General features: G+C 33.8%; 2 protein-coding genes across 3 annotated transcripts in view; both read right to left on the bottom strand.

The window, feature by feature from the left end:
• Nucleotides 1-4,939: 4,939 nt before the first annotated feature.
• On the bottom strand, nt 4,940-16,512 carry LOC106054720 (signal recognition particle subunit SRP68-like). The gene is made up of 12 exons (XM_013210720.2): nt 16,357-16,512; nt 13,444-13,510; nt 13,207-13,320; nt 12,846-13,041; nt 12,627-12,709; nt 12,337-12,523; nt 11,931-12,170; nt 9,339-9,560; nt 9,042-9,136; nt 8,766-8,901; nt 8,429-8,560; nt 4,940-7,826 (listed from the first exon to the last, which is right to left on the bottom strand). The coding sequence occupies exons 1-12, from the start codon at nt 16,451-16,453 to the stop codon at nt 7,587-7,589; spliced, it is 1,809 nt and encodes a 602-aa protein (XP_013066174.1). The 5' UTR covers nt 16,454-16,512; the 3' UTR covers nt 4,940-7,586.
• Nucleotides 16,513-21,301: 4,789 nt separating this feature from the next.
• Nucleotides 21,302-24,104, bottom strand: part of LOC106054731 (ubiquitin carboxyl-terminal hydrolase 7-like) — a 31,910-nt gene continuing 29,107 nt past the window's right edge. For both annotated transcript variants that reach the window (XM_056020861.1, XM_013210727.2), the window contains exon 32: nt 21,302-23,608. In XM_056020861.1, the coding sequence (XP_055876836.1) occupies nt 23,502-23,608 (107 nt within the window). In that variant the 3' untranslated portion in view covers nt 21,302-23,501. The remainder of the gene's footprint in view (nt 23,609-24,104) is intronic.

Below are 24,104 nucleotides of genomic sequence, written 5' to 3'. Positions count from 1 at the left end.
TGTCAGGATCATGTTGAACAAGAGTGTATGTGTGTGTGATGTCAGGTTCATGTTGAACAAGAGTGTATGTGTGTTTGATGTCAGGATCATGTTGAACAAGTGTGTATGTGTGTGTGATGTTACGATCCTGTTGAACAAGAGTGTGTGTGTGTGTGATGTCAGGATCATGTTGAACAAGAGTGTATGTGTGTGTGACGTCAGGATCCTGTTGAACAAGAGTGTATGTGTGTGTGATGTCAGGATCATGTTGAACAAGAGTGTATGTGTGTGTGATGTCAGGATCATGTTGAACAAGAGTGTGTGTGTGTGTGACGTCAGGATCATGTTGAACAAGAGTGTATGTGTGTGTGTGACGTCAGGATCATGTTGAACAAGAGTGTATGTGTGTGATGTCAGGATCATGTTGAACAAGAGTGTATGTGTGTGTGATGTCAGGATCATGTTGAACAAGAGTGTATGTGTGTGTGATGTCAGGATCATGTTGAACAAGTGTGTGTGATGTCAGGATCATGTTGAACAAGAGTGTATGTGTGTGTGATGTCAGGAGCATGTTGAACAAGAGTGTATGTGTGTGTGATGTCAGGATCATGTTGAACAAGTGTGTGTGATGTCAGGATCATGTTGAACAAGTGTGTGTGATGTCAGGATCATGTTGAACAAGAGTGTATGTGTGTGTGATGTCAGGATCATGTTGAACAAGAGTGTATGTGTGTGTGACGTCAGGATCATGTTGAACAAGAGTGTGTGTGTGTGACGTCAGGATCATGTTGAACAAGAGTGTATGTGTGTGTGTGATGTCAGGATCATGTTGAACAAGAGTGTATGTATGTGTGACGTCAGGATCATGTTGAACAAGAGTGTATGTGTGTGTGACGTCAGGATCATGTTGAACAAGAGTGTATGTGTGTGTGATGTCAGGATCATGTTGAACAAGTGTGTGTGACGTCAGGATCATGTTGAACAAGAGTGTATGTGTGTGTGATGTCAGGATCATGTTGAACAAGTGTGTGTGATGTCAGGCTCATGTTGAACAAGAGTGTATGTGTGTGTGACGTCAGGATCATGTTGAACAAGAGTGTATGTGTGTGTGATGTCAGGATCATGTTGAACAAGTGTGTATGTGTGTGTGATGTTACGATCCTGTTGAACAAGAGTGTGTGTGTTTGTGATGTCAGGATCATGTTGAACAAGAGTGTATGTGTGTGTGACGTCAGGATCCTGTTGAACAAGAGTGTGTGTGTGTGTGTGATGTCAGGATCATGTTGAACAAGTGTGTGTGATGTCATGATCATGTTGAACAAGAGTGTATGTGTGTGTGACGTCAGGATCATGTTGAACAAGTGTGTATGTGTGTGTGATGTCAGGATCATGTTGAACAAGAGTGTGTGTGTGTGTGTGATGTCAGGATCATGTTGAACAAGTGTGTGTGATGTCAGGATCATGTTGAACAAGTGTGTATGTGTGTGTGACGTCAGGATCCTGTTGAACAAGAGTGTGTGTGTGTGTGATGTCAGGATCATGTTGAACAAGTGTGTATGTGTGTGTGACGTCAGGATCATGTTGAACAAGAGTGTATGTGTGTGTGACGTCAGGATCATGTTGAACAAGAGTGTGTGTGTGTGTGATGTCAGGATCATGTTGAACAAGTGTGTATGTGTGTGTGACGTCAGGATCATGTTGAACAAGAGTGTGTGTGTGTGTGTGACGTCAGGATCCTGTTGAACAAGAGTGTGTGTGTGTGTGACGTCAGGATCATGTTGAACAAGAGTGTATGTGTGTGTGATGTCAGGATCATGTTGAACAAGTGTGTATGTGTGTGTGATGTTACGATCCTGTTGAACAAGAGTGTATGTGTGTGTGGGTGCTAGAGGAGGGTCAAACTAAAGAATTTCAATGGACTGATAAACTTAGAAACTGTGTCAAACAAAAAACCAGGTCTACCACACAAAATCTAGGTTAGTTTGGCATGGCTCATTTAGTAGAATGATATCAATAGTGAAGAAATTCATCTCCTCGTCGTCTCCTCTTTTAGTTTTCCGTTTTTTTTTTTTGTTTCAATATCTTTAGATAGATATATAGCCTATATACAAAATAGATATATAGCCTATATACAAAATAGATATATAGCCTATATACAAAATAGATATATAGCCTATATACAAAATAGATATATAGCGAAGATAGTAGCCTATATACAAAATAGATTTATAGCCTATATACATAATAGGTATATAACCTATATACAAAATAGATATATAGCGAAGATAGTAGCCTATATACAAAATAGATATATAGCGAAGATAGTAGCCTATATACAAAATAGATATATAGCCTATATACATAATAGATATATAACCTATATACAAAATAGATATATAGCCTATTTACAAAATCAAATGTGTAACTTTTTCTGTTTGTGATTTTATTTAGTTGGCAATTTTGACGTTCAATTTAGCGTCCTTGACATTTATTAGTTTATCGTGAAAAATCTCCAATAGAATTTTATATTTCTGCCCTAAATATAACAAAAAGTCAAACTAACTAATCGATGTGAGCATAATGAGTATGATCCAACAACCTTACAATAGGTGACACTGGATCTAGAAATCAAGGACGTTGTGATTTGATCTATAGGTAATGAGTAGAAACTACAAGCTATGAACATTGCCCTATCTTAACCAATCTTTTGAGTGCTATGGTAAAAATTGGTTGGTTTTATAATCTTTTGTTATTTGTAATGCACAATGGTAATACACAGTTCATCAAAGATTTTTTTAAAAATATCATTATTATTGACGGAATACCCAAATAAATCGCCATCAAATAGTCATTTCTAGGATTTCAAGATGGATGCGCAGCATTGCAGTTCACGCGATAATATGAAAAACTACTTATTAATTATTTTTTTAAATAATGTCCAACTTATATCCATACTAAATAGATTTTTTTTTGTAATGCACAATGGTAATACACAGTTCATCAAAGATTTTTTAAAAAATATCATTATTATTGACGGAATACCCAAATAAATCGCCATCAAAGTCATTTCTAGGATTTCAAGATGGATGCGCAGCATTGCAGTTCACGCGATAATATGAAAAACTACTTATTAATTATTTTTTTAAATAATGTCCAACTTATATCCATACTAAATAGATTTTTTTCTCTTTAAAAAAGTAAATTTGTGTGTTTGTGTGTAAATGTAGTAGTTTGTATGACAGAACTTACATAGCTTAGCAATACTAATGTAAAAAAAAGTAATTTTTGACAATTTAAAACCATTTGCATAAATGAGTTTGAAATATGGGTGTATGGATATTCCCCCTACTAAAGAGCTTCATGTGTTTGTTACTATTAATAGTGATTAGTTGTAAAAGGGGTGTGTTTTTATAAAAAAAACTGCTTGCATAAGTGATTTTAAAAATTAGATTTTTCGCTTTCAGAAAATAAAAAAGTAGCCGTTGCATCAGAACTTTGAATGGTCTAAAATATTATGATGTCCAATTTTCCCTAGTTTTCGAGATCTAAACGGAACGGACGGACAGACATTCCACACAAAACCAATAGCGTCATTTCCCCTTTCGGGGAGCGCTAAAAATGAGAAAAATTCAACTACGTTATTCTGTCTAATCCAAAATTGTGAGTCTACTGGAGAGTATCTATAATTTAATTTTTAGAACCAATGATTTTAAAATTATGAAATTGAAGCTTCAGAAGTCGCTTGGTGGTTGGATTTTGATCCTTACCAATGTCTGACTAGATTGACCTAGGGACACGCGTAAGACGTAGCCTAATTATCTTCGTTTTTTTTGAAGTAACGTCTGTATTTTATGAGATAAAAACATTACAAATACTCCTTCTTCCCTATTGCTACTAGAACATGGAATAGGTTGCCTGAGTCAGCCAGGAAAACCAATGATTTGACAGAATTTAAGTCAAGAGTTAACCGACTTTTTAAAAATTATACACAACTATTTTTATCATTAAGGATTTCAAACATTGTTAACGCATACACGCCATTGCTTTTTCAACAGTTTGTTTAGTATAGTGGTCATTTACAAAACTTATATCAACTCACTTTGTCTGTCTGGTAAAAATTCGTACACGTTATTTCTCCCACACCCAATCTCAGATCAAGTTGAAATTTTGGACAATAATTTATTTTACTAGACAACACAAGAATCAATTTTTTTTTAAAGTTAACTTTCGGTAATTAATATATTTTTTGTTTGGTATCAAACATCACTGCTCTTCATTAAACGATAAAAATACTTTTTTTTTTAAAATGTAGTTTAATTATAAATTAACTTGATCTTTTTTTTTTTTAACCTTTTCTGCTAGAAACGTTTGTGCAGCTCAGTTTGAGTAAAAAGAAAAAGGTGGCCACTTTAATGGATCGTAGCGCATTGAGCAAGCTAAAATCATGAAATTGCGCTTAACATAAAACAATTAAGAATTTCTAATTGCACAACTTTATTATTGTTAGTCTAGATCTATTACAAATTTAATCCCATGACTGATCCAAACTTATTAAGAAACACAATTAATATAAGCTTTGTCTTTAAAACAAAAAAAAGAAGTATTTTTCGTTTAAATGGTGCACATTTGTTTGATACCGGTGAGGTCAAAGGGAAGCAACACTTGATTAAATATATTAATAGCCATATAGATCTATAGCTGACGAAAAAAAAAAGTCATGTGTAAATTCATCCTTATTTTTTTCTCCCTCCCCCCCTTTCCACACACAGAGAAAAGGTCCTACATAAATTCTTTCTTGAGCTTCTCAATTAAATATAAAAATATCTAAACCCACACCCCCCTTTCTTTTTGGCATTTTTTTTTTAGTACTCTGCATATAGACTTATAAAAACTTATAATGTATACTTAGGCCCACATTTATCAAGGCAGACACACTGATATACTAAACAGGAGCTCATAATGCAAGAAATTGATCTTTTAATGTTTAAACTGTAAAGTACTGCAGGAAATAAAATAAAGGACAAACTTACATCAAATGTCATAATGGGCCAATCAACAAATTTACTAGACAGAGATAGCATGTACAACTGGATGCCATAACCCAATGTCAAAGAAACAAGAATAGAAATCAATACATTATTTGATTACATTCAGACAAGACATAATCTACTAGATTGTGAGCATACCAGTACTTTAATTACATTGTAAATGCAAAGTGGAAAGCAAAAACAAAATTATTTTTAAAGAAAAACAAAATATAAATTTCAATAAATATCTATTTCTATTTAAAACAACAACTGAGTTAATTTAACTCAATATTAGTTGGCAGCATGTAATGAGATTTTGGGGGGGGAGGGAAATCTGACAGTCTTGTATTTTTTTTAATTTCTAAATTTTATACTTGTAGGTCTAACTTTTTTTTTCCTCATATTTTTTATAACAAAGTTACAAAGAGACACTTGGCTTCATGCACACTTTTTGTTTATATAGGTAAGTGGTTATAAAGATTATACTCACGAGTCCCATCACATAGGGTTGATTTCTTTTCATAAGGTTCATTACTTATGGAGACACATTCTACAATTTATCCAGCCACCTTTTATTTGCAGCATTTACAAACTTGGACTAAAATAATGCACAAAACTCAATACTGTACAACAAGTACAAATTCACCCATGAACTCTTGGGTTCAGGTATTTGTTAAGGACATAATTGGTGACTTTCTTTTATACATACCAAGTTAACATACACAAAGTAGAAGTTAAGTGGATTACTTGGCAATGATTAAATATACTAAATACTCCTAACCAAGCCTACCACAATGGCATGATGGTGAATTCATACTGTTGTTTATTGAGCGATTGGTGAAATCCCCAATTGATACCTAGAAAGAACAAACAAATACTGTCCACCTGAAAGAGGAGCCCATAAACACATTTAAGATACCATCAGCTGTTCCAGTGAAGTGCCGTAAACACAACCAGTTATGTGTAGTGGAACAGAGCAGAAAATGGTTTATGGACAGGAACTATTCAAAGTAAACTCTGCTGTTCTAAGCCTGTGTCTCACTACTTTGTGTAAGTCTACTTACTCACTACTCCTGTGCTTGGTTCAACAATTCAAGGATATTTGGTTAATAGCAAATAAGTCAGCAGAAGATAAAGCTAGCGATCGCAAACATTCAATAAATGATAATTTAGTTAGTAGAAAAAAAGAAAATGCTATTAACACAAATTGCATAAGACTTGCAGCATACAATAACTTTAGTCTTCAAGAAGAAATGAAGTGTTATTCTACTTTGGTAAACAGTAACATTACACTTCACAAAGATATAATGAAACAATTCAAGTTGATGATAAAAATAATAAATATCCTTCACCATCTTATGCATTCATACATTCTGGTAGCTGTACAACTTTTGTAATATATCACATAGTCAACTTGATTGAAACAACATAAAATATAATTTAAAACTAGTTCACACTGATGGAACTAAAATAAAAAAATAACAACCAACTCTTAGACTCCTAAGGAATACAGTTTGAAAACATGTTTTAAGAGCAAATACTTTGATACAGCATTTAAACTAGCTGTCTTTATGAACTCATTGATACATCAAACAAAATCAAAGCATCGCCTACAAATAAAATGTATTTTTCTTGAGCTTTTGTTGGGATTCAACTCAAAGTGAAGTACAGAAACAGAGACAACAAAAACCTGCAGCCAAACATTGCACACAAAGAACTATGGAGCCTTCAACTCAAACTCAATGAACAGGAGAGAAAACATGATTCTGCTATTGGAGATCCTCATGCACGGTGGAAAAACTTTAAACAACTTGCTAATTGGTGTATCCAGTTAACAAAATAAAGGAAGCTGTGTCTTCAAAGTTAACTGATTAGTTTTTTGTTTCCCTTTTTCACACAGCAGAATTTTTATTTAGTTGGCAGTTGTGAAGTTCAATTGAGCATCCTTGACATTGTTTAGTTTCTAGCGAAACTCTCCACTTCAGATTTGTCAGCAGGTGTTAGCATGTTGGAACATGACTAAGATAAAGTCATAGGGTCATGTTAGTTTTTCATAGTCACACTAAGTCAATTAGTTATTCAATTCAACAAATATTGAAAGTTTTTTTGACTGGATTTGATTTACCAAAACAAAGATGAGCTGCTTTAAAAAAAAGCATATTTATTGACATAGTCATCTTCAAGTGAAGAATCATTCAAATTAGTTCGAGCATATCTAATTGAGATTTTCATGTTTAAAAAAACAAAACAAAGCAAGAGTTGATAACTCACTGTCCTACTAAATGCTCAAGAAATGGTGGTTTAATTGTAACATATTTGTAACAATAAACTTGGCTCACATTTTAGAAATATTTTCCTCCTACATCTAAAGCTGTCTTGAAGAGATGACTAGCACAAAATCACTAAGTTTTGATGAGAACTAGTCAAAAGTAAATTAAACAAATGTAGTGGTAGTATATAAGAAAATATAATTTACAAATGGCCCATCAACTTGAAAAAACTGAAATTAAATGTTCTGCTTTCATAAATTATGACTCCAAAAGAAAATTAAAAAAAAAAAAAAACAACCACCATTTTTGTTTACTTTTTGCCACCTCCAAACAACCATCCTTTGACCATTCCTGTCAGACCTCCACCAGCTGCCTTCTTCTGTTCTAACTTATCTTCTAATGATGGGAACTCTATATGATTTAATGCTAAGTCAAAGAACAGAGGGCGACATGGAATAGGTTCAAACTCAGGAGGGAATCTTGTCAATGTTGCCTTTTTAGATGTCAATGATTTCTCAAGCAAGTATTCATCCAGTCTGTCCTCAAGTGGCTGAATGAAAAAAAAAAATATGTTAAAAAAAATGTTTCAAGTAATTATGTCTTAATCAGAAGAACCATTTATTTTCCCTGAAATTCAACCTTTCAGCATGTCCCACTGGTTGAGAAAGGCTTGCTGTATGTTTTTAAAACTATATCAACTGCATGAAATAGACTTGAGCAACATTTCATCACACTGCACACAGTATCTTCTCATTGTTTTCAACTATGTCCAGTCTAATTTTTTTTTGTTGATCTCGAGTCTGGATCTAAGAATGTTTGACATTGAATGTTTACATCTAAATCTAGCTCTGATCACAATTAGCTCACAAGCAAAGTGAAAGTCTTGTGGATTGCACACAGGAATATACAATTTTGTTTTAAAAAGGAAGTTTGATTGAGTCAAGACCTAAAAATTAGGCTAGACCTAGAAAATAGGGATGAGGTGGAGAAAATTTGATATTCTACCAAAACCGTGATTTTTTTGTACTGAATAAATAAACCCACAGGAATAAAAAAAATCTAAGCACTCAAACCGCATATTTCTGAGGTATCCCAGAAAAGTGACACCCTTGGTCTAAATAGTGCAGCACAAGGCTTGAGCTTATTCCTTACCCTCTTATCAGTGACTTGTGTAGAAAATGTCTGTTCTCCAGTGGAGCTGGAGTCCAATATGCTGTAAGCTTGACATGAGAACATCTGTCCACTAATATGTTGTTCAAGTTCTTCTAATGCAGAGATTTCTTGCTGATCAAACAACAACAAAAAAAGGTGTAAAAACATATTCAAAAATAAAAAATATTTTAAGGATAACAAAACAAATGAAACCAATGATTAGAGCCCAGGATAAACATGTATCAAGTTTTCTTAAGTCAATTCCTACAAGCCAGGATAAACTTGTATCAAGTTTTGAGCCAAGAAGTTTGATTAAACATTGCATGAAGATATTCACCTTAATTTTGCCATTTTGTGTTTGCTTCTTGAGACCACCAATAGCTTTTTTACAGTTATCCAATGCTCTTTGGTACAGCGACACAGTTTCTTTCCATTTCTTTGCACTGGCATAGGATCTTGCAATGTAATATGACCTAAGAGAGAACAACAGCCACAATTTGTAGCAATCATCAATGTCTATCACAGCTTACAATGCATCACTATTTAGTTGTTAGATATTTAAATAAATATAAGTAAAGGTAAACAAAATGTTTAGATGGAGTAACATATTTACCTAAATGCTTTATAACCTAAAACTGAAGTTTCAATTTCAGAAACTATTGTAGCATCCTCTTGTATACCATGAAGATTTGGAATATCATTTAGATTCTGTCAGAATATAATATAACTATTTATTTGTCGCTGTAATACATTTGTATAAAAAAGTAACCACTGATGTATTTAAAGCATGAATGATACAATGCTTTAAGTTAGAAAAAGACATTTAAACTGAAAATACACAAATGAATCTGACAGTTAGTTTAAGTAAATGTATCCAATTGTTCACATTAATAATTACAATAGAAGTTACCTGTATGATAATGTCATAAAGTCGGACCAAATCTTGAGGTTTTGTAATTTTACGTCCTTCCTCTCTGTTGTTTTCAGGTAAATTTTGTTTTAGATTTTCTATCATAAGTAAATTTCTATCCACAGTTGTAGTCAAACGAATATACATTAGGTATGAATGAAGATAGTGTTGGTTGGATATCTTTCCTTCAATAGGTTGACCCCGCACAGCTGCCTTAAACACCTAAAAAACACAACATTTTAAAGTTGAATTTCCTTTTTTTAATTTCATATTTTGTAAAGATTAAAACTGGAACCAGAGAAACATTCCCCTATTGCATGGCAACTGGGAATGCTGATAAGTCCTTCAAACCTTTTTTTTTTTAATGTTAAACTATATGGAGAACTGCCTGATCAGTAAATCACAATGCAGTTTATCTCGGATATAAAACTTGTTTTTTGAACCCTCAAATATAAAAACAAAGTTGTAAAAATTTCAATACTAATTATTGGTTTGGAATGAGAGAATATCTTTCTAGGTAAGCATATTTGAAACAAATGTTTTCCTCAATATATATATACCATTCTTTAAATTGTAATGTTTTGCTGTATATTTATGTTTAGGTACAATGTAGCACAAATTTCAACTCTGTCAAAACTATCGCACCATCAGCCTCATAAGCCATCCTGTTCAAAATTATATTAAATAGACTAAAACTGATAGCAGACAAAATCATATCAGAAGAACAAGCGGGTTTTAGACAAGGTCGCAGCACAACAGAACAAATTCTAAACCTCAGAATTGTCTGTGAAAAATATCTCCAACACCAAGAGAATGTTTTCCATGTCTTTATTGATTTCAAGAAAGCTTTCAATCAAGTATGTCACAGGGCACTCTGGAAACGTACATTAATAAAAACATAATTAAGTTATCCAGAACCTCTACAAAGATGCCACCACTGCGGTGTACTTCAACAATAATGTTGGGGACTGGTTCAAAACCACAGTTGGAGTAAGACAAGCATGGATGCAAGCAACTGAACCCCATTTTGCCTTGGGGGGGGGGGGGGGGGGGGGGGGGGGTCGGCAACCCCGAAAAACCTGCAAGCAAGATGCCTCTTACATCTTCACGACATAAAGAAAACATTTACTGATATATATATATATATATTTATATATATAAATATCTTTCAATACAAACTATTAATTCTATGCTTTTACTTAGATTACTATAATCTACTTAAATGTATGTTTAAACATTTCTTTTTTATATATATTTAATATGCACATTGATAGGCCTACTACTACTATATTAGTATAAAGCAAACTTTGTTGCACCTATGAGAATGCTAAAAGTTATCTTTATTTTAAAATTAAAGATATAATAGATTTATTTATATAAATATTTGTCTCAGATGAGGGAACAAAACCCGAACTATTGGTCCGAATAGCACAGTCCACAGCAGCCCTTTCAAAACTTAAAATAATATGGAAAGACAAAGGCTTAGCCCTCAGCACCAAAATAAGACTGATGCGCTCCCTGGTCATGACCACATTTTTATATGCTTGTGAGTCTTGGACGCTGACTGCAGAGCTAGAGAGGAGGATCCTAGCAATGGAATTGAGATGCTACAGAAGAATCCTAGGTATCACCTTCAAAGACTGCATCACAAACCAAGAGATTAGAGACAGGGTTACTGCAGCGATCGGACCCTATGATGACCTGCTAACTATAGTAAAAATAACGCAAGCTTAAAATCTATGGCCATATAACAAGATCTTCGGGGCTTACAAAGACCTTCCTTCAGGGAACAGTAGAAGGAAAAAGAAGAAGAGGCAGACAGAAAGCGATGGGAGGACAACATAAAAGAATGGATGGGCCTGCCATTGAAAGAGGACCTAAACTAGGCTAAAGACAGGGAGGAATAGAGAAAGATGGTCGATGAGTCTTGCTTGGTGCCCCAAAGGTCCAACAGACTAAGGGATAGGTAAAGGGAAAAAGCACAAATTTCACAAGGTTCATGTAAAAAAATAAATGTTGAGTAAAACAATATTATTCATATTCAAATCAAACAGAATAAATAAATTGCTACTGAACAACAAAAGTTCAACAAAAGAGTGGCAGAAACGCTAGGTAGGTCAAACATGACAAATCACCTGACAATTCTGGTAGAATTTGAAAATCATTCAAATATAACTGAATGATATGATGGCAACTCAAATCTTGAACCACGATAAGAAACATAGGGCGCTATGAAGGTCATTCAATAAAAATAGATCTTATCAACAGCTAAAAGAAATAAAAGTATTTTAATATAAAATACAAGAGGAATAGAAACTTTTATAACAATTTTAACAATTCACAAGTAACCATTTTATAAATTTAATTCGTTTTATTGCTTCCCATAGCTTTGTGGGATGTATGGCTGAGTTGTGTTAGCTGAGTGCCTAAAGGCAGCACAGATACCTTCTCCCACCACAGGTCCGCAGAAGAGATTGGACCAAAACATTGAGCATGCTTAAAGCATGAAAAAATATGATATACAAGAGAAATATAAAAAAAATAAAAGCTGGCTTGTGAAGATTGGTTTCCAAAAGAAAATTATTTTAATACCTGATCTTCCTGCAATGTATCTCGAAGAGCCTGTTGGGCATCAATACACTGCTTGAGAATACTTTCATAAATAGAAACACGACTGTCCAGACTCTCAGCAGCAGCAAGCTCTGTGTTCAAGTCCTGCATGTTTAAAAGAAACAGCCTAACAGCTTCAACTTTCACAGGGACTGTTCGCCCTCTCCAGGTGACCTCTGACAAAGTGGCAGCTTGTTTTTCTCTAGTTTGTGATAACAAATCCTTTCAAAGGAAAACAATTATAAGACAATGAAAAAAAAGCTTCATCTGAACATTTTAGTTTGTCATATTAACTACAATAGGTAACAATTGATCCTTTCTAATTTGACATAGTAACTTTCACTTATTAACTATTAACTAAGCAAAAAAATAGTAATTCTGGACTAACATCCAATTTGAAAGAGAGTTGATCTCCCCCAGCTGCAATCCTCATCTTCTGAAGATCTTGTAATGCTGACTCATCACCAATGTTATAAGCACAATATCTTAAGTTTGGAGCTATTTCATCCACACGTTGTTGGTAGACTGCTTGCACTTCTTCAGAAAATGCATTAGCCAACTTTTCATAAATAGTTCTGTGAGAAACACATGTACAAACATTCTGTTTGACTAAAATAAACTAGTAAATATTCTATTTTTTAAATTTTAGATAATAAGTATTAAGCAGGCTTAGCTCACTTTGCTTTAGTGTAATATTCCATGGCACTCTCCCATTTTCCTTCTTCAAATTCCAAACATCCCTTGATCCAAGCACTGTAAGCCTATTAGGTATAAGCACATAAAGATGTATTGAAGGTTTTCTATTTTAACTTTTTCACAAAATCATCAAAATAATAAATGGCTGCTCTTTTTTTTTTAGTCTAGATTGCAGCTAATTTAATGCATTATCGGGAATACCTGGCACTCCAGTTTGGTTCGAGCATCACATTTAACACTGTTTCCAATGGACTCTAACTCCTCTGCATACACTACTGCCTTCTTCAATTTAGAAATCATATGAAACCGTTTACGTGGCTCTGTGTTAGCCTCAGACTTCAGCTGCATAGCATAGGCCCAACACCTTTCTGCACAAAACAGTGGCAAGTGCAAGTATCTAACAACAATGGATGAAAATACAGATTTTTAAAGGCATCAATCAATGTGCACTAATATCATAGATTAAAATTGCTCAATTTAAATTCTGAACATAACTATAAATAGTTAATTAATTGGTTAGGCATGAAATGTGAGAAACTCATATATACAGGTTATATCTCACCTAGTGTCTGTAAGTATTTCTTCTTTGATCTTTTTAGGTGTTACCCTGTTTCTGTTTCCCTGAGGAAAATGTAATGATTTTCTAATTCTTTTGATTCTTCTAGAACAGTAACCTCTGAAATGTTAAAAATGTAGACAAATTTTTAATTCAGAAAGAATGGATAATATTTAGCTCTTTCTATACTATGAAATAGATTCTAAAGCTAATAAATTACATTTGTAGATAAAATTCTATTACCTGTATCTTTGATAGTCTCCATGTCTAAGACCATGCTGCTGCTGGGCATCTTTGATAAGTTGTAGAGCTGAAAGTATGAAAAAAGTTATGAGCATTACTGCAGCTTTTTTTTATAACAATATATAATGTTTAATTGAGCTTCAAAACTCTACATTAGAACTGTCAATCACAAATATTAACACATCATTTTATTCAATGTAATAAGACTTGTATAGAAAAAAAAACAAAGGAGTTTTTTTTTTTTTTAGAATGGCTTAAGTCTTTTTTTTTTGGAAAGTAGCTATGGTTGGTGGGATGTAACAAAAAACTGCTAGACTACTTCATCAAGGACCTCGAGTTAAAAACCAGACAGAATTGTGTTTACTGAGTGCCTAAAGGCAGCAAGGAAACCTCCCAGATACCCCCCACCCCAACTGGCCACAAGAGATAGAAACATAGCATGCTATAAGCATGAAAGTTGTGTTGTATAAAAACAAAAACAATTAAAATAAAACACACAAAAAAAAAATATATAAAAAAAAAACTGAAACTTTCAATCAACTGCAATGGTCTGTAGTCTGCCCACTGATCTCACCAGTACCAATTTATAAAAAAAAAGTAAAAAAATTGTCCGATACTTGAAATAATAAATTTTTATTTGTCTTAGGTTAGATTCTAGACTAAGGACTTTTCAGCTATTCTACTCAAATTCTTGTACTAAACATGTTAAAAAATTAGAATTCTAGATTAAAATGCAAATTGATATACATAGAAAAGATTATAGATCTAGCCTTGATAACCTAGTGACCTAGCTCTGTCTTTAGTATCATGACTACAGGTCTATGTATTATGAGATCTAGAATTATATAATATATTTTTTTAATATTTTAAAGCATATATTGATACTCAATTATATGGTTTGTTGTGATTATGATTTCTGTAGTAATAATTTAGTGATGTTGCTAGCCTTACAATCACTCCTTCCTGCTTCTTTATCTGGGCTTGGGACTGACAAGATACACCCATTGAGTGTAACCAGGACAGGTGTCATTTCAACCCTAAGGCTATGCTATCCTGGGAGACACTGGGGGTACACAGGATTAAGTAAAGTTAGATCAATACTCAATTACACACAGTTATCACTGGAGATGTGTTCAAGAACCACCCACGATAACCAAAAGTAGAAGGTACCAAAAGCCAAAGTTATTAAGAGAAGAAGGTGAATAAAATACAGTAAAACATAGGCAAGCCCAGACAGAGATTCAAACCATTGACCCTGACCTGCGAACAAGCATCAAACTAACTTTTGTCATCCTGCTGTCCAAAAAAGAGGGTTCAAACAAGTCGTGTATATGTAGTATATATTTGGTCCTTTTTCACGTGACTATGCACAAAACCAGAGCGGCCCACATTTCTTTCCAGAATTGTAATAGTCCCCACAAACAATTCTATATTTTCGGTCCACACATATTACATTGGAGCCTGAAGGAGGCTTCTTCCAAAGACAAACAAAGACGCAAATTTAAATTACATCTAGATCTCTATCTCTCTCTAACAATACAACAGGATGACATTACATTTATTATGATAATTAGATAATCATAATAACATAGATCTAGATCTATAACTGGAATCGATTTTAAAGATCTCTAGTATTCTATTCTAAATTCAAAGCACGCTCAATAATTAAAACTTAATTTTTCTTAAAGGGAAACTCCGATGGTTTTGGCTATTTTTTGATATGTGTTTTGATTTACAAATAATGAATATTATACATGATTCTTTTTTTTCTCTTTGCAATAATAACTTAGTATTTGATGTTTTTCCAACATAATTTTCCTGCGCATCCAAAATAGTCAGACTTTTACTGGGTTTCTATGTGAAATCACAAATGTGTTTTAATCTATTGACTTATTGTATAACAGGAGACCATACAGCAAAGTTTACATTCTCGTAAAAGAAATATATCTTGGTCTGTGCAGTTAGATATAGGATCTTGTAAGCAAAGAAAAAATGCGTACTACATTAAAAGTAGATTTACATGCTTGACTAACCACGGCAGTGTGTATTTTCTTGCCAGACCACTCAACACACAACTAACACTTTCGCTTGGTTGTCTTGTCATGACCGACTACACGTAGTCTCGACTAGCCTTACACTGACCAGTTTGTTCGAATCAGTCAGACACACTTCTTGGGACAGAGAGAAGCTTAGATGAAAATGTTACTCTTTTTCTCAAGTTGATTATAACTCCTAATGCTTTTAGATCTATCTATCTAGATACAATTTATACATGTATTTGATGTATATATATAACTGTATCATAGCTCTGGACTAGGCCGTCACTACGCCTAACAGCTACTGTAAGAATGAAGAGATACGATTGGTCAAATCTAGTTTCTCTTTCAGTATTGTTGAGGGAAGTGATGTATGAACTAGCTTTTAAATCAAAATCTCATAGAACCCCGTTTTTTTTTTTTTATGTCAAGAATTTACTGACTAATTTATTAAATATAAATGTTTCTAAGCGTTTAAATAAAAAATGTTCACTATTACTTTAGTATTACAACTTTTTTTATGCAGAATTTAAATATGTCAATAACTCAAATTTGAAAAACCATGGGAGTTTCCCTTAATTAATAAATTGTCTAGATCTAAGACTAAGATTCTAAATCTAGAATTCTTGAATCTACTGTATTATCAATGAGTGCTGGCTAAGTCCTCAAGTGGCTTTCTTTAGGATTTAGATTATTATTATTATCATTATTTACCCAAAAAATCTGGTTCCTTATGGACATGGTATGCATGGTTATGATGAATCATGAATGCTGGTTAGGTTATCTAACTTTAACTTTGATTATTACTGTTATTCTACATTTTAACAAATATATCTCTAGTAACGCTTTGACAAATATTCTTCACAGTCCTGATTACCTTCTAATGTATATGAAATAGCTTTAGATGTTTCATTATTAGGCGGAGTTGATGAATTTGCGGAGTCCCCCGTCACGTTTTCGCCCTCAGCCGCCATTTTGAATGAAGGCCGCGTCACAGAAATTGTGCGATTTTTTTTTCGTACACTTGACTGAGTTAACGTTTTTATATTGGTCTAATAGTAAGATATTGAGTAGCTCTAGATGTAGAGTATTCTATAGCCTAAAGATCTAATCTAGATCTTTATAGATCTATATAGATATATATGTGACTTTTGAGAGCGAGTCCATCATCATGCAGGGCCGCCTGCGTGCAAAATAAAAAATGCCGACCCCCCCCCCCCTTTTTTTTTTAGCAAAAAATATAATTAAGACTGAGCTTGACTGTAGGCCTACCAAAAGCGATCTTTGATTTAAATCTATTTTTGTAGACGATTCCTTTTTATTTCATATTCGCATTGTTGTCGTATCCCCATGCCCTCTAAGATGTTTTGTTTTCAATTTTAACTTTGCATTTTTTTTAAAGAATGTAATGAAAAAGAAAAGAAACTTAGTATTAATTATAACACAATATTTAGGTTTTATTTTTCATTTGTGTATTTAACACTATGTATAGAATCCAAATTTAGGAAATGACATTTCACCAAAAATAATGGACATTTTTTTTCCGAAATTGTGTTGCCTACTTAAATTTTAATCGTAAAAGTTTCTTCATGGAGATAGAATTGAAGATGCGGCATGTTTTCGCTCAAGTCGGCAAGGGGTTTAATTCCGGGCGGGACTCGGCACTGATGCGCGCGTATTATATTCTGGCCTTTTTTCTTAGTAAGAAGAGATAATTTAAAAAAGGCTAATATCGATGTGTTTTCTTTCAGAACGCCCTGTTCATCCTATAAAAAAAAGAAGTCGAGGGCCATATTAAATCTTATAATAAAGAGGCAGCCCTGGCCAGTAGTAGGCCCCTATTATGCAAGGGACATTCTAGGTAGGCCTACATATTGCGCTCGTAGGCTACTTCTGTAATGGACGTGATCTTTTTAAAAATATTTTTCCTGTTAAGTAAGATGTCTTTGTCGCGGACGTTGTTTTTTTTTCCACACAAAAGTCGTCACTATAATAAAGTGCAATAGACAGATGAAATTCGACTATTTTGAGACAAAAATCCAGAAGAATCACACTAGCGGAGACGTTTTAAAATGTTTTCTTGAAAAAGTTTTCTTCCATATTGTACATTTAACAAGGTCTCCTACTTATTATATTTTAATTTTTAAACATATAATTTTACTAATATTCAGATAAGTTACACTGAAAATAAAAAAAAATTTCGACGCCCCCTCTTCTTGTTGTTAGTTAGTCGTTGGTTTGTCGCTACAAACAGCCAACACAATTGAAACAATAAAGGTGTTTTATATTTTTACTAAATAAACTTTAAATAACTTGAAGAAACTTCTTATGTGAACATTAACTCAATATAGCCTAACTGTTATTACAATATTCACATATTAACTTGAGATTGAGATGTAGTATTAATGAAATATACTGATATTTAAAGTATTTAAACGAAATCTTGCTCACCACAAAACAACGTCTTTACACTTTCATGATTGTCTGCCGTTTCACATTTGCATTACGCTAAATTCATCATCCTCAATGCATAATCACCAATAGATCTCTTAACCTCTTCTTACTGCCGCCTAGGAAACATACACACACTCTTTGACACCCCTTTTTGTCAGGAAGTTGCGCCCCCCCCCCATTTAAGGTACTCGCCCCCCCCCCCACCTCGGGGAGGACCCAAAGTTTGAGAAACTTACTACTAAAAGAAGATAATAAAAATTTATTTTAAACTGGAACACAAATGAACTTATTGTAGATCTACATCTACACTCTATAATCGTCCAAAAATATTATTCTACTTTCAACTAACAGCCATTTCAAATAAAAGTGACAATGTTATAAAATTGTCTTTCTAATTAGGCTACTAGATCTACTTACAGGGCGGGCTATTCAATTCGAAACAAATATTGCAAACAACCCGCGAAAATTTAAGGCCAGGGCGAGTCGGCGTTTAATGAAAAACCCATGGGAATCCATCGCGCGCCGCTTTTTTTTTTCCTTGTAAAGTTTCCAAAATAACTTATTGTACGAATATCGTCTCCCCCCCCCCCGGCAAGTTTTCAAAGGATAATGGAATCATTAGAATTTAAATAAAATATTTAAGTAATTTTATTATTATTATTTTACTAAAAATAATCTTGAAATAATGATTTGGCCGCCCCTTACATTTGGCCGACTGCGTGCAATGCACACATTGAACAATAGGTAGCAGCGACCCTGAGTCCATGGCTTACAATATGACCGAATTTTAACCTGCTCTTTTCACAGTAGTCTATTGAGTTCATTTTTTTTTAAAGTCATCTGAGTGTTGACTTGTTTACTTTGGGCCTACCTAGTATCTGATACCCAGCTTTCAGCAATATCTAGTAGCATTTACTCTCAAAGGCTTTTATTCGTCTTTCCTCCTCAACGATCGGTGTCCAACTGTAATTCACAGCTAGGAGTAAAAAAAAAATCACTAACGAATAGGCTAATACAGTTTTCATTTTACTTACAGATTTTCCCAGTTTGCTTTTGACGGCGGATGCATAAAAGGATTTTTCTTTTTTAGTGACCATCCATCGCTTGTTATGTTTTACCCTATTTAAATGAATTAACTTCTAATGCTTGTCCAATCAACTGTATACAGATTGTATTATCTCAACCAGATGCGTCACAATAGGGTGGGTGTAACCTGGTGCGGTCAACTCATAGTGTCACCCCGACCTGGCCACCAAAAATTTGTGTTGGCTTATTCTTTTGTTCAACCATAATAAATTGAGTTTATTTCCTACATTCATTAAATGTTAGACAATTGTAAAATGATTTTCGGCTTTGGGGTTTTTGAAAGTTAGTTGTGCATGAAAATTTATCAATAGATTTTTTACCTTTACCGTACCTATCCCTTAGTCTGTTGAACCGTTGAGGCACCATGCAAGATTTGTCAACCGTCCTTCGCCATTCCTCTCTGTCTTTTGCCTTAGTCAGAGCCTCCTTCAATGGCAGGCCCGTCCATTCTTTGATGTTGTCTTCCCATCGCTTCCTTAGTTTGCCTCTCCTTCTTTTTCCTGGTAGGGCATCATTCAGTGAAGGAAGGTCTTTGCGAGCCCCGAAGATCTTGTAATATGGCCATAGATCTTTAGTTGGCGTTTTTTTTTTACGATCAGGTGATCGATGCAGTAGGCTAACTCTGTCTCTAATCTCTTGGTTTGTGATGCGGTCTTAAGACGTGATACCTAGGATCCTTCTGTAGCATCTCAATTCCATTGATAGGATTAATATTAAGTTTTACTGGTAATCATTCACCAATCGTAAACAAACAATATTTAGCCACGTGATAATATTGATAAAACAATGGGGAAAAACGTATCACGTGACAGCCTTTATGGCTTACGTAAATTGTATAGAAGAGATAGCAGAGAATCACGTGGTTAAATGTTGTTTGTTTACGATTGGTGAATTGAGGTCCATTTGTTCTATATTAGACTATATAGAGATTCTTACGGGTAATTTTATAGTCTACATTCTACTGTCATATCAATTCAAACTTTCTTAAAATACATTAAAAGTTATGAAACCAAAAAAAAATAAATGAAAAAATAAATGTATAAGCTTAACATTTTAAAGCGTCCAAGAACTAATTTAATGCTCTTGCAAAAAGTTTCCTTTTTGTGAGCTGGCGCTCCTAGATCTAATTTTTTTATCTATTTATATCTGTATTTTAATTTTTGTAAACTATCCAGGCTAGTGCTGAGTGCATGCCTGTCTCCCGCCAGCTAGTGTAGATGAGTCATGACCTGGCTCTATAAATAGAACGGATGTTACGGGTCTTGTCCCTTTTTCCGGTGTTGACCGCTGGTCAGTGCTTGATTAGCTGGTGTGTGTGACCAAGCAGTGAGTTAGAAAGTTATTTTTAGTGTTGTTCCTGTGTGGACGTTCTCTGTGTGGACTGCCTGTAAGTTGAGAAAACACGCCACTCTCCCTTGCTAGCTTTTTTTTTTATGGCTTCCTCTAGTATACTGCGACGCCATGTTCTTAAGTCTCCTTTGTGGAGTTCTACTCTCGTCTCTATGTTTAGGGTTTCTGTAACACTATTTTTTTTCCCCATGTATAGGTTGTTAGCCTATTGCACAGCCCTTATGTCCCGGGGAGGGGAGATGTACCTTTTGTCTTGCCTCTTTCCTAACAGACCAGTCCGGCTTGGTAGTACCTGCCAGGAGTGATGAGCTCCCGCCGGTATAGCTCTGAGGGTCATTGAGGCACTCAAGCTGTCACACCACGCCAAGGTATGTGCATCAGGTGACAGGAAACTGATTATAGAAATGCGTATTTGTCTTGTTTAGAAACTCAGGCTTGGGACTCTGGCCATACTTGGTCGTTATGCATGGGCAGTATTTGGTTGTGATCAGAGTGAGCCCGGATTGTATCGCTGGCATTGTGACCAACGTATGCCTTTATCTTTCACCAGTCATCTAGTTGTAAATAAGGCATGTTCACTGAACGAGTACTTAACATGTACTATTGACTATTTGTTGATAAACTATCAGGGGTGCCCGGGGCAGACGAGCCAAGGCAAAAATACAACCCCAACACTGACTAGCTTTAATGAACATTTAATACGTAAATTTGGATTCTAAACATATTGTAAATAAAAATGTGCTATAATTATCTTTCTTTTCTATGCTTGAGAGACTCAAATCCTCCCTTGCAAAAGCCATGCATTTGTGCGTACTTAACCATGCAAAGTATGAACCAACTAGAGTCTCACGTTGTTTTTTTTGGGGGATTATCCCAACAGTCAAACCTGTGGCATTACTATTTTTGTTGAACTAGGAAAATGAAACAAATAATACTTTGCATTGATTTTATTGATTTATTTCATTGTATGGAAATGAATTTAAAAAAATACCTATCTGGCATTTTCAAAATACAATTCCTCTTTGTGGTGGCATGGGAAATTAAGGATAATTAAAGAAAATGAACATAATTAGTAAATGAACAGAAATAGATCTAGATCTATATTGTCCACTGCTTGCAGAATTAGACAAAAACTATTTTTTTCTTGATTCTCACTTCCATCGTTTCTCAGGCAGACCAGTATTGGCAAACGTGTTTGTGGAAGATAGGTTTACTAACGATGCAGTTTCATCTGTACAAACTTGACAAGGGAAAGAAATTTGATCCCAAAAATTTGTTGTTCTATAAACTCAGATTCAAAATGAAATAGAGACTAAGTTACTGACCTAATTACTTAGTTTTGGCCTGATTGTGAATTAAAGACTTTTGACATGATAAAAAAATATTCAGCATGAATATGTTGAATTAAAAATGTACAACAAACCATTTCAATAAAATATTTAGAAGAATGTACAAAAATAATTTACAAGAACAACAATAGGCTCATTCAGTCAGCACTCCACCATCAACCAACTCAGTGGCTAAACTCACAACAAATAGCAAAGGAAAAACAAAAAAATCCACTGCAACTTCCAAGTACTCAAACTATAAAGGGTTGGTTACTTTACTAAGCTGACCTTCTGATCTGTTCACAAATCTGTGTTTTGTCTAGTCAGGAAGAAGAAATATGAACGTCTATCGTTTGCTTTAAGAAACCATTCATTGGTTTATGGGTAGAAAGTTTCTAATATTGACATTTATTGTAGTGCAAATGTATAGAACCAAAAAAAAAAACCCCAGAAATAACAAAACAAAAAAACTGCAACAGAAAAAAATTTGCAATTAGCTTGCTGAACAAAACTTGAAGAACAGAAATTTGGAATAACCTTTTTATAACTTACTGGGAAAAAAATTCATTGGGTCAGTTCAGATCTTTTTGAAAAATTATAAAAAAAAAAAACAACAACACAATTTTATAAAAACACATTTATTTGCAAACATTTCTATTTATTCTTAATGAGTTCAGAAGTTTCAAGTATAGATTTGATAAAAACTTGGAGATCTTTGATTCGCTTTCTATGCAGGAAAGACTCATAAGATGGTAAGATTGATTCAATAGTAAAACAAAGTTTTGACAAACAAAATCTTATAGCACCTTCAGAGTTTCAACATGATATTGAAGAAATCACTTGTCACATATTTTTTTTTTTTGGTATTAGCATGTAATTATATTGTATGTTAATTGACCTACAACTCAAAGTTTTTTTTTAAATCTTGTAACTGAAGTAAACTATACAAGAAATGTGTCCATGTGACAACATTCCACTCTAAGGAGAAAACAAATATTATTGAGGGAGCCAACATGTCAATGAGTATTTAGACTAGCTTTAGATGATGGGAAATAACTCCTGAGGCTTCCTACTTCTGCTCTTCAGTCATACCAGGAAGAGCCAAAATGGTTAACATGTTGCATCCACATCAACATTCAAGATGAGAAAGAGAGAGTGTGGGGAAAAGGGGTAGTTTCATTATTTTTTTTCTATGTCATTGCTGTGATGTTATGTTATTATGAGAGCCGATCAAAAACTTAAAAAAAAAAACACCTGTCATTCAGATAATGATATTTACATCAATACTTTCAATGAATTGCACTGGCATTCTTATCAAGTCACTCACACATCCACACAAAACAATGTGACTTCTGAGCATACATAATGCAAGTACAAATTCTCAATATTTTAATGGCATAATAGATGGACACTGTACTAAACATGACTTGTCAACAATACTCCAAACAGTGCTTGGTCATTGAACTTACTTGGTGAGCAGCACAGCTGATGAACAGCTCTACAAGATCTAAACAACAGCATCAAAATGTTTATCCTTTTCATTTCAAGTAGATAAGAACAAATCCATCAAGATTTCAACTTTTGTTTTTTAAAGTAAAAATGACATAATATTGCACTATTAATTGGGGAAAAAAAATGTATATATCAGTTCTGATATATAAAAAAATGTGTCAGAAAGAACTTTAAACTAGCCTCCATATATATATATTAGATGAGACTTCACTTTTAAGTTACAAGAGAAAGTACTAGTGTTGTTACTGAGATGTAGAACAGTTGGTAAGTCTAAAGCTGCCCATTTCTAGTTTTAATTGTGAATCTTGATTGCTTTCTCCAAATAGTTATATCTTGCTCTTTTGGGTGTCTTGTTTACATGATCTAATCCAAGCCAAGGACGTGCCTGCATGCCCATACCTATATAATATATAGGTACATAAGCATTAAACACAATGTGTCACTATAAATTACTTTGATAAATTAAATAGCAAAAGACATTTGAAAGACAATTTTGGATTACATCCATTTTTACAATTTTTAAAGATTTCACATATATATGAATATGAAATTGGGGAAAAGAGTACTCTATAACTACTTGATTATCATGACTTGATGTGAAAAACAAGTATGATATAATGTCAAACAAATAAACAGACAGAACTAGATAATACAATTACTGACAACTTAAAAAAAAAAAAAAAAAGGGAATAAAACCTTTCAGTATTTAAGAAGGAAAATAAATAAATGAGACCTGGACACATACTAAATCAACAGATAAATAGTAGTTAGGAAAAGAAAATCTTTAGAAAATTTTAATGATAGAATTAGATGGGGACACCATTCAGAAGCTAAACTAAATGCACTGTACAGTGACATATAAAGAGAAGATTGTTTTGGGCAGGTCAGGGTGAAT

This window comes from Biomphalaria glabrata, chromosome 2 (assembly GCF_947242115.1).
Source record: "Biomphalaria glabrata chromosome 2, xgBioGlab47.1, whole genome shotgun sequence".
NCBI lineage: Eukaryota > Metazoa > Mollusca > Gastropoda > Planorbidae > Biomphalaria > Biomphalaria glabrata.
The sequence above is the reverse complement of the archived record's forward strand: the minus strand, read 5'-3'. Positions and strand labels throughout refer to the sequence as shown.

What these genes read in the sequence shown, in the direction of transcription:
- LOC106054720 (XM_013210720.2), bottom strand. Translation starts at nt 16,453, where the DNA reads ATGGCGGCTGAGGGCGAAAACGTGACGGGGGACTCCGCAAATTCATCA. An exon ending in GAATATTACACTAAAGCAAA is followed by an intron (nt 12,524 to 12,626) that starts GTGAGCTAAGCC and finishes TGTTTCTCACAG; the next exon opens with AACTATTTATGAAAAGTTGG. An exon ending in TTTATGACATTATCATACAG is followed by an intron (nt 9,137 to 9,338) that starts GTAACTTCTATT and finishes ATATTCTGACAG; the next exon opens with AATCTAAATGATATTCCAAA.